The following is an 11,666-nucleotide window of genomic DNA, read 5'->3' as shown; positions in this document are numbered from 1 at the left end:
CAATCAGCCAGGGTGAGCTAATTTCAAGACTTTGAAAAGGACAAAATCATTGACTGCCTTACATATCACCGCCTTTACCCAGGGGATGCCATACCCTGCATTTACGGACTTCCTAAAATCCACAAAGAAGCTGTCCCACTCAGACCCATAGTCAGTAGCATAAACTCAGCCACTTATAACATTGCTAAACACCTTGCTACCATCCTTGCTCCTCTCATGGGGAACACCCCACACCACATCAAGAACTCCACCGACTTCACTGACAAGGTCCAGAAACTTACCCTGGATCCAGATGAAACCATGATGTCCTTCTATGTAGTCTCTCTTCACTTGCATACCCACCACGGAGACTGTGGAGACTGTCAGAAAACGACTACAAGAAGACAGCTCCTTGGAGGACAGGACCAACTTCACACCCGATCAGATTTGCACACTGTTAGACCTCTGCCTCACCACTACATATTTCAAGTACAACGAAGGCTTTTACAGACAAAAACATGGCTGTGCCATGGGCTCCCCCGTGTCACCTATTGTAGCCAACCTTTACATGGAGGAAGTGGAAAGGAAGGCTCTTGGCTCTTTCAAAGGAAGAGTACCCAGCCACTGGTACAGATATGTAGACGACACCTGGGTCAAAATCAAGACACAAGAAGTGGAATCCTTCACTGCGCACATTAACGCTGTGGATAAAAACATCAAGTTCACCAGGGAAGACACAAAGGACAACTGTTTGCCTTTCCTGGATTGCGCTGTGCACATTGAAGAGAACGGCAACCTCAACAACGAAGTTTACCGGAAGCCCACACACACGGACCAGTACCTCCTCTTTGACTCCCATCACCCTTTGGAACACAAACTTGGAGTAATTAGGACCCTACACCACCGGGCAGAACATGTTCCCTCTAAGCCTGAAGGAAAAAAGAAGGAACACACACATGTAAAGGAAGCACTCAAAACGTGTGGCTATCCTAAATGGGCGTTCTTAAAGTCAGCAAAGAGGCACAGAAAAGAAGACCAGACACCAGAGAGGGAAGATAAGAAGGACAGACGCAACAACATTGTCATCCCCTATGTAGCCGGTGTATCAGAAAAACTCAGGAGAGTTTTCTCCAAGCATGACATCCCAGTGTATTTCAGACCCAGCAACACGCTCAGACAGAAACTGGTTCACCCGAAAGACAAAACTCCAAAACACAGACTTAACAATGTGGTGTATGCTGTACAGTGCAGCGAGGAATGCTCAGACCTCTACATTGGAGAGACCAAACAGCCACTTCACAAGCGCATGGCACAACATAGAAGAGCCACCTCCACAGGACAAGACTCAGCAGTCCATCTGCATCTTAAGGATGAAGGACACTCTTTCGAGGATGCCAATGTTCACATTTTGGACAGAGAGGACAGGTGGTTTGAAAGAGGAGTGAAAGAAGCCATCTATGTCCACTGTGAGCGACCATCTTTGAACTAGGGCTGCCACAAACGATTATTTTGATAGTCGACTAGTCACCGATTATTTTTGCGATTAGTCGACTAATCAGATCATCATCCATTGAACGTAAAAGTACAGCTTATTGCACCAGCAGCATCTGCTCTTATATAACTATCATTAGCTTACAGCTTTAAGTGTTTAAGGTCTGTGCTAACTAAAAATAAAGACAAGATGATAGTTAATTGAATTCTAATTAAATGTGCAGATTGTTTTGGTGGAGTTTAATAAACTCAGCCGATTTACTCAGGAACAAATAAAATACTGAAAAAAGCCAAACAATAACATTTTTAAGTTATCTAAGTGACTTGTATATGTTTAACCTGAGTAGGGCGGTGGGTTTGAAAACGATCTGCCGGGAGTCCGGTGCTCTCATGGCCCCCGGCTAGCTATCGAGCTAGTGGGTAACAGACGCCTCCGAAAACGTCGGAGCGCTTTTGAAAATATGTGGTGTCTTGATAAACTGAGCAGATATTTGAGGTTTACACAGCTACATTCTCGCCTGAAAATATGTTAAACGTTTATTTTGTGACCCAGAAAGAATAATAAGAGTAATATTAAAACTAACTAGCTGCCGCCATTGTTGACAACTGCGCTGGGCCGCGCTATGAATTCTGGGACACAGTTTCTTCTTCTTCGGGGTTTAACGGCAGCTGGCATCCTTGTACATGCAGTGCTGCCATCTTCTGTTTCAGTCCGTTATTACACTCTTAAATCCTGCTACTTATTCCTGCTTTTGGGATCTTACAAAGCTTCAAATGACGCGTCGACTATTAAATCAGTCGTCGACGATTTTGATAGTCGACGTAATCGTGACTAGTCGACTAATCGTGGCAGCCCTACTTTGAACAGAGGCGGGGGTTTACGACACCAACTGTCTGCCATCTATAATCCAGTTTTGAGTTCCCTCCCCAGACGCCTTAACGCCCACTCACATCCTGGGCTATCTGACCTCGGGAATTCGCATGATAAGGTGGGGCCAGGTTTCACAATGAGCTCACCCGAAACCCTGGCTGATTGGGACCCACACCCAGTTTCACACCTTGGCTCAGGCGATTAGAGGATCATCAGGGGGTCCTTTTGTCCCTCTGTGGGGGGTTACTCCCACTAGGTTTATATCTGGGACTCTCCACCATTTGACCTTAGAACCGAAGAAGCTTCTCGGATGAGAGGTGAAACGTCTTCAAGCAACTTAAAGAAGTCCAGACGCTTTTCTTTGCAAGCTCCTTTGACTGGGGGCTTTGTGCAGCCCTGAAATCTTTTGTATTTTGACTTTTGTCTTTTAATAACAACACTTTTTAAATGAATATAAAATGTCAAGCATTATGACATGTACACACAATCACACTCCCCAAACATGCTCTATACCCAGGTTCAGGTACCCTTGCCCCCAGTGGGGAAAACTGCACCTAGACCCAGGAGATGTTACCCTTTTCCCTGGGGTGCAGACAAGCAGACCGCACCCGGCGCTGCAGCAGCAGGGAGGCCCAGACCCATCTGGATCGGTGCAGCAGCACCGCCCAGCCCCACAGATCCCGGGGTGGCCCACTCGACCCCACCTCAGAGAAAACTGCAACCATCCCATCATCCAATCATCTCCCAGACTACACAAGACAATAGACACCCAGGTTAAGTTCATTCTCCACCTCTCCTCGCAGTATTTTATTTTTTAATGATCACTCTCCCTTTACAGTGTTTTTGTCATTGCATTGTATTTATCTACAATGTAGATAAATACATTGTAAATACAATGTAGATTCTATGTAGATTCTACATTGTATTTATTTTACACTTCACAGAGTGGTTTTAGAATAGTAGTATCAAATGGAGCATAACAGAATACATTAACTTCTATTGTCTTCTTCATGGCATGCACCCAATGCCAGACATGCATATCTTTGAAAAGCACAACAAAACATGAACAGGGAAGTTACACCAAATGCAGTCAGGAGAAGGGTTCATTTTTCACTTCTGAAATAACATCAGTGACACAGTGCACATATTATTTCCTATGGAATGATGTCAGTGTTATTAAGTTTACAGCAGTAATTTTTTTTAACTAAGTTTCAGTATTTGAGCACAGCCTTGATTTTAGAGGGATATAATAACCTGAGATCTTTTACTGGGGATCATGAGTTTCAGACCGTCCCCTGTAACCATGGTTACTCACTGTCACACGTGCTCCTGTCACACAATTTGAGAGGAGAAAAGCAGCCTGATGTCACTCTGAGCAGCTGCACGATTTACACATTTGTGATCATTTCTTGTGTCTGTCTCATGCCCCGTGTCTGCTGCTACTGCAGCAGCATCCAAAAAAAGAACTAATAAAAAAGAATTCTTGAGTGAAAACAATGTGTAAAGCACACGTGAAATCACATGTTTGGTGTGTTGTGTTGATTGTTTGAAACCTGACCGAAAAAGCATGACTGATTAATAAAACCTTTAGTTTCAAATGAAATTCTATTCATTATTTGATCAGAGTAACGGATGTGCATTTTGACAGTGAGCACTTAGTTCTGTCGCTGTTTTCTGACATTTTCTGCTCTGTGAAAATATTTTTAAGGGTTGCAGGTTCTGTTGACCTAAACCTACTTTGAGTCATACATTTGAACAAGATGGAAGAGACGGAAGCAACCAAATGTTGTTCATTTCAGTTTTGGAGAAGTGCAGAAAAAAACCTCCCTAAGTTTAAAACTAGAATCAAATGAAACCCAGTGTGCCCACCACCTCTCCCAGAAGACTAAGCAAGGTGAAAGTGGGTAAAATTAGGAACAGAAACCACTACAACGGTCGTTCTCAGACTTAGGGGCAGGCCCCACTGGTGGGTAGGAAAGTACTACATGTGGGGTGTGGACAACAAAGGGAAATATATGAAGTGAAACTAAGTTGTATAAAGACTTTATGATTTTTTTCTTAGGGCAAATACATGTACATGAGCATTAGTGGGTGGGGAGTGGACTCTTTCGGTGTCACAAAAGTCCACTACTCTGCATTTTCTGCGTAGATGTGAAAAGCTTTTACAAACAGTCTGCTAAGTAACACGACTTGTCGCAAAGCTCATCAGCAGAGTTGACAGGTTAACTCTTCTTGAAGATGAACACCAGGGGGAGGTGGAGGCTTCACTAACAGGTGGGAACAGCAGAACTGCTCTCTGAGCATGTCCTAAACCTGTGACAAGAAGACAAGCTAATCCAAATGCCAACCCATGAAATGGGAGACATTGTTTACTGGCTTTGAATGTTCAAATTTTACAACTGCAAGAAATGTTACGTCTCTCATTACTTCAGTGTGAATAAAAGTAAGCTAATACCAAAGTTGTTAAAATGAATTAGGGGACACTAAAACAAAATATAACTGTTTTTTCCACCTTGGAAATATTCCCATCTTTTATTTATTGGAGATTATGTATCGGAATTTCAGGAGCAGGACCACGCCTCCAAACACGCTCCTTCCGGCTGCCATCTAGAGTCACAGCTACGACAGTGCGACTCTAGGAGCCTGTGGAAAGGACTGCGGACTATAACGGACTATAAACGACCAGCTTCTTCAATGATGAATGCCGATGCTTCACTGGCTGATGAGCTGAACACGTTTTATGCTCGCTTCGACGCCGCAGCAATTAAAACAACAAACGGCTGCGCGCGCTCGGAGTGCACCAGTGAAGAAAATGCATTCGTCATCACAACACCTTCAGGAGGGTGAACACCAGGAAGGCAGCAGGACCAGATGCAATCCCTGGCCGGGTCCTTAGAGCCTGCGCTGATCAACTAGCACCGGTGTTCACGGAGATCTTCAACCTCTCCCTGGCCCAAGCTGTGGTTCCCACGTGCTTCAAACGGTCCATTATTGTCCCTGTTCCAAAGAAACAACAGCCCGCTTGCCACAATGACTACCGTCCAGTAGCACTGACTTCAATTGTGATGAAGTGTTTTGAAAGACTGATGAGAGATCACATCACTTCTTCACTTCCTCCCACCATCGACTCACTTCAGTTTGCTTACCGGACTAATCGTTCCACAGACGATGCCATATCTCACCTGCTCCACACATCCCTGAGTCACCTGGACACTGGCAGAGGGAATTATGTTAGGATGCTGTTCGTGGACTACAGTTCAGCATTCAACACAATAATTCCCTCTAAGCTTTTCACCAAGTTGACGGATCTAGGACTCAGCTCATCACTGTGTCAGTGGATCCTCAACTTCCTCACAGACAGACCCCAATCAGTGAGGGTAGGAAAACAAGTCTCCCCCTCCATCTCACTCAGCACTGGAGTGCCTCAGGGCTGTGTTTTAAGCCCCCTGCTGTACTCACTGTACACTTATGACTGTGTAGCCACATCAGACACCACCTCCATTGTCAAGTTTGCTGACGACACTGCTGTTGTGGGCCTGATCTCCGACAACATCGAGACGGCCTACCTGGAGGAGATTAGGAACCTGGAGACCTGGTGCCAGGAGAATAACCTCCTCCTAAACGTCAGCAAGACTAAGGAGCTGATCGTGGACTTCACTACAAAGCAGGCGAGGAATTACAAACCCCTCATCATCAGTGGCACGCCAGTGGAGAGAGTGGACAGTTTCCGATACCTGGGTGTCCACATCACTCAGGACCTGTCATGGTCCTGACACATCAACACCCTGGTTAAGAAAGCCCGTCAGCGTCTCTTCTTCCTCAGAAGACTTAGAGACTTCCATCTGCCACTGAAGGTGCTCAAGAACTTCTACTCCTGCACCATCGAGAGCGTCCTGACGTCAAACATCTGCACCTGGTTTGGGAACAGCACCAAGCAGGACAGACGAGATCTGCAAAGGGTGGTGCGCTCGGCAGAACGCATCATTCAATCAGAGCTCCCTGACCTGCTGTCCATCTACACCAAGCGGTGCAAGTCCAAAGCTAGGAAGATTATGATGGACCTCTCCCATCCCAACAATGGACTCTTCTCACTGTTGAGGTCTGGGAAGCGCTTCCGCTCCCTTAAGGCCAAAACAGAGAGAATGAGGAGGAGCTTCTTCCCCCAGGCTATTCGGGGCCTGAACCAGGTGTAGGACTGGACTCTCCCAAACACGTCACTATAAGACTGGACTCTCACACACGTCACCACACGCACCACCACACATTTCCTATAATCCTATAATTCCTATAATTTATAATCCTTATCTTTATAATCTCTTCTGCTATTTGCACATTCTTTACTGTAAATTCCTAAGTTAATTTGTAAATTTTTGTAGTAAATTGTAAATATTGTAAAACTTTTCTTCTGTCATTTAATGGTCGGGCATTGTACAGCTACAAGCATTTCACCCCCATGTCATACTGTGTATGGTTGTGTGTGTGTGACAAATAAAATTTGAATTTGAATTTGAATTTGAATTTGATCTATATAGGTTCCCCTAGTTCTGCAAGCTGATCATTCTCGTTTACACGCCCCACCCTGCCTCCCTCCTTCTTCTCCATTCTTCAGCTTCTTCACTTCTATTCAGTACATGGGGATCTGCCAGGCCCGGGAGCCATCGCCAGTCCCCTTCGAGGCCTTCCCCAAACTGCAGCTCAATTCATGTCAGAGCATTCACTTTTTCCTACTAAATGAGGACGTGGGCCCAGCTAGTGAAATGAAATAAAGGATGAGACAGAGATGATATTCTGATTGATGAACGTTTAATAACATTTATCTAATTTTGTAACCTACAAGATGATTTTGAAATTCTGTCCCAAATCATTAAAACGAAAGTTAGAATTCAGTAAAAGGACTAGATGTTTCATTCCCTGACAATGCATAGCTTTAAATGGAGAAAATCTTGGGGGATGGCTGTTATGAGGAAAAGCAGCCCAGAAACTTTACTAGCGGCACACATCGTTGTGTGCCTCAACTTTTGTTCTTTTACCCAAGCTAATCTGCCCTTTTTCCTTGGTTAGGTTTAGAGATTAGAGATCTGATCTAAATTATCATGTTAAAATTTGGGACACATCGTCAGTAGTGAACCTTGGATTCATAGGGTGTTTCGGCCATTATCACTAGACACCCTCATCCAAGGAGGCCCTGCCAGGGTTGATCAGGCCCCAGAGTGTGTCAATGGTTTATGTTAAAATTGTTATTTTTCTTCTTCTTTTTGCTGTTTAGTTTTCTATAGTTTATCCTATCTATTCACTGCACCTGAGAAATACTTGCCTCTTTAACATTTATGGAGCCTCATTTCTTCAAAGGGACAGAAAAGGTGATAGAGAGGAGTAAGACAAGTAAGTAAGATAAGATAGGAGAAAGCAGAGAGGAGATCTGGAAGGGGGGCGCCTGATCTGGCTTCCCACACCTCCTCGCTGGATCGGGCTGTACGCTCTACCTCCCCACTGCCTCCCAGAAAAGGGAAGAAGAGCAGAGGGGAGAAGAGCGGAACATTTTTCTTTCTTATTCTTTCATTGAGGTTTCATGAGGTTAGTTGCACAGTCCCCAGGAGGCCCCGAGACAGCTGTTTCAGTCAATCGGTAAAATTTCTAATGTTATGTTTTACCCTTTTGACGCCCCCTGTTGAGGCAGGCCCACCACGGGTCGATCAATCCTGGGCGTGTGTCTCGCGGTCAGCTGACTGCCTTAGCTGCCCAAGTGATGTCAGCCCTTTTTAGCCATAGCCAGTGACTGGTCCTCTCAGCAGTGTTAGCCAATTCTCTTATAGCTTGCCGTTGTGCCTGTTCTCTGATCCCAATCTCTCTAAGCAGTTTTGCTGTTGTACTGGCAACAAAGCCCCTGCACCCCACTTTCCGCACCTTGATCTTCCAGCCTCTGTCCTCTGCCCTCTGCCTCAGCTGCCAAGTTGGCAAAATACTGATATATGTGCGTTTATAAAGCTTGGCATCAAAGTGAGGAAACTTTACAGCTAAAAACCAATATTTCAGATTTAACTCCAGGCATTGATGGAGCGGAGCGTATGTACATCTATAATGTAGCTTCTCCTTAACAGGTGAGATAATGATAGAAAAAAAAGTGTTTGGGTTTTTTTTTTGGGGGGGGGGGGGGGGGGGGGGTGTCACACCAGAAAGTCACACCAGAGGACATTATGTCACACTAAGGGACAGAAATGGTGCTGATGGCCCAAATATGTGACATATTTATTTATTTAAACGTTGATAGAGAAAGTCATTCTTTGCATCAACAATACATCAATCAAATGTACTGATTGCAACAAATAAACTTTTACTTATTAAATGAGGCCTAATTTTCGGAAAGAACGTTGACTCTTCGTAGCTCATGCACTCAGTCTCTTGATTACATTCACGTCTTTGAAAAATGCATTTTAATTTTACTTTAAGAAATATGCAAAACATTAATGAATATAACTTTAGTTAAAAATGCACTTTTAGAGCTGTTATTAATTAAACAGTTAACACACTTTCCAGTTTCCTTCAGCCTTCTTTTCATGATATTTCTTTGGAAAATAGTAGACAATAGGTTAATGTCAATGTAATAAATTACCAAAGTGGATCCTAATTTGCTCTCTATCACTTCTTTATAGTCTCTTCTACTCATTTCTCCTTCAGTTCTTTCTTCTCCAAATAAGTTACGCACTCATCACACTAGTGCACTGTTTATAACCGTGGCACTAATAACTTAAGTGTCATTTACACAACGCTTTGTAATTATGTTGAGAAATATACATTTTAAACATAAGGTCAACAAAACTTAATCTGTGTGAGTGTCATGGGATTCACGTGGCCCCTCAGCTACATGACCTTGAATGGGGCCCTTTAGCTAAATATAGCTGTCCAATTGGAATTACCCAACTTAAAATTGTCACACCATTGACAGACATTTCTTAATTTGTTATTTTATTTTTACAAATAATATTACATTTCCAAATTTTTAGAATTATATGTATAGAAAGAAACTATTATCTTTTACTGGAATAATTCTCTGCCTGTTATTATAACAGACAGAGCTATTGAACTATGGCTGAGACAATCACACAACGGGGCGATTGTGAGATTTGGTACAAAGTTTTTAACAATTCAAAATGAAGTCAAGTCCATTTAGAGCAAATTGTTCATTTAAATTTTCAACATTTTATGGCATTTACAATGAGGAAAATTTGAACTACACATATTTTTGTCCTGCAAGACAGTGAAAATGCCCCGTCAAAAACCTTATGTCCGGAATAGAAACAAGATTTCAAAAAAATGCTGTCACCTCCCTAAAATAAAGTTTTAAAAAGTTTTTCCCACCCTGAAGAGAAATTGATGTTGATATTTTTGCTGTTTTGAAATTCTTCCATTGATTTCAGCTCAACATTATTAGCACGTCTCCCATCTTATAATGTCTGCTTTAAGTTTTATCAACGCTGATCTGTGTGACGGATACACAGGTGGGTGAAAGGTTCAGCAGCCTTGGTGAGCAGCATGTGATAGGCCTGTCGAAACCTGCGATTCATGACAGCATAGAGCACGGGGTTGATGCAGCTGTTGAGCCAGGTGAGGTTGGAAAAGAACATGTATAGTACCTGAGGGGCATGGTTCTGTTTGTCGGCTGTGTTCAGCAGCACAAAGGGGACATAGCAGAACACAAAGCACAGAAAAACAGTTAAGCACATCCGTGTTATGTGCTTAATTTCCTTTTCATCCACTGCAATTGTCGAGTGTGATGCCAGCATTGCATTTGTGGGAGTAGGTGGTGCAAGGTCAGCTTCAGATGTGGGCTCAGTTTTTAAGGTCTTAAGTGAACTTTGAGCAGACTGGCAGGACTTTTCACCAGCTGCCTCTATACCCTGAGCAAGTTCTGCCTGGCCGTACGTGTTTGTTATGACAGAATTTACACTACTATCGTCAGTCTCTTGAGCTGGTGTTGGTTTCCTCCTGGATGACTGTTGGCTGAACCTGTAACGGAGCAGCGCTTGTGATGCAACCAGAACATGTTTGTAAATGAGCAGGTAGAATGCACCAACACAGCTCAGGCCAACAAGAAAGCTGAAAACTAGCAAGATGGTGGTGTAAGGACGACCCTGGGTACGATGGAAGCTGCATGTGCACACCTGTGGCACAAACACATAGACAGACCAGAGTGGACCAAAGCTGACCAGGCCGAGTGCCCACGCAAAGATGATGAGTAAAGTAAGACCGTGGTTAGAAAAAACACGGTCAAACACAGCTCTCTTTGCGACCAGGAGATATCTGCCCACTGCTACCAGGCAGAGGGTAATGATGGAGACAGAGTTGGAGAGGAAGAGGAGCAGGCCAAAGACTCTGCACCACAGCTCACTGCTGCGCCACCTGAGGTGTAGATAGGAGTCGACGGAGATGGGCTGCAGGATGGTGCAGTACAAGAGATCAGATGCAGCCAAGTTGACAATGAGCACGTTGAAGCGAGTCCTCAGACGTGGGTCAAAGGCAAAAGCCAGAACGGTCATCAGGTTCCCGACCGTACCCGTGATGGTTACAGCACATCCCAACAGCACAGCAAAGTACCGGTAGATTTCAACAGAAGGACTGTGGCAGGAGAGAAAGTCCTCGGTGTGGTTTGTTTGATTCCTCAGCATTTTGTCAACTAATATAAACAGAAGATAGGAATCAGAATATAAGTAAACAAAATCCTGTTGCCTGCCCTCACCTCAAAGATTTTCAATGTCAGCTAATCCTTGAGGTTTCAGGCAGTGCAGTGAAGTGAACAAATGTAATCATTTGGTTTTTGATGGTTAGTAAAGAAAAATAATTATGAACAATTGTAAACAAAACAGTTCAACTATCTGCAGTGAAACTGTTCTCAACTAAAACAAAACTTCTGTTTTTGCCAGAGGAAATGACTAGTTACCAGCTTATTCAGGAACAGATGGTTAAATATTGTAATAATACTTTATTTATTATTATTATTAATAATAGGCTATTAAAAGAATATCTCCCTCAACAAAATGCGGTAACAAAATAGACAAAACCAACAATCAGCGTTTACTTTTATTTTAACTTAACAGAAAGTTGATAAACTAATTGAGGTTTAGTTTCATAAGAACTCTAACCTAGGTGATATTTTCAAAATTCAGACTTTCAAACATTTCTAATGAAAAGCGTTTAAATTTTCTCACCGTGAAGTTGATGATGTCCACCTTTCTTTTCATATGATGATTGGGGTTGGGGGTGGGGGGTGTTATTCTCTTTAGTTTTCTTGCCTTCTCATAGTGAGATTTCCTGTTTATGTGCTGCAGGA

The 11,666-nt window shown here is 43.3% G+C and overlaps 1 protein-coding gene across 1 annotated transcript; it reads right to left on the bottom strand.

Moving 5' to 3' along the window:
- Positions 1 to 9,807: 9,807 nt before the first annotated feature.
- On the bottom strand, positions 9,808 to 11,004 carry LOC308402231 (G-protein coupled receptor 84-like; the record flags this gene model as incomplete). Its single annotated transcript, XM_080890919.1, has 1 exon — positions 9,808 to 11,004. The coding sequence occupies one exon, from the start codon at positions 11,002 to 11,004 to the stop codon at positions 9,808 to 9,810; it is 1,197 nt and encodes a 398-aa protein (XP_080747045.1).
- Positions 11,005 to 11,666: the final 662 nt, after the last annotated feature.

This window comes from Rhamphochromis sp. 'chilingali', assembly GCF_963969265.1.
Source record: "Rhamphochromis sp. 'chilingali' genome assembly, chromosome: 9".
Classification (NCBI taxonomy): domain Eukaryota; kingdom Metazoa; phylum Chordata; class Actinopteri; order Cichliformes; family Cichlidae; genus Rhamphochromis; species Rhamphochromis sp. 'chilingali'.
This window is presented reverse-complemented; position numbering and strand designations above follow the sequence as displayed.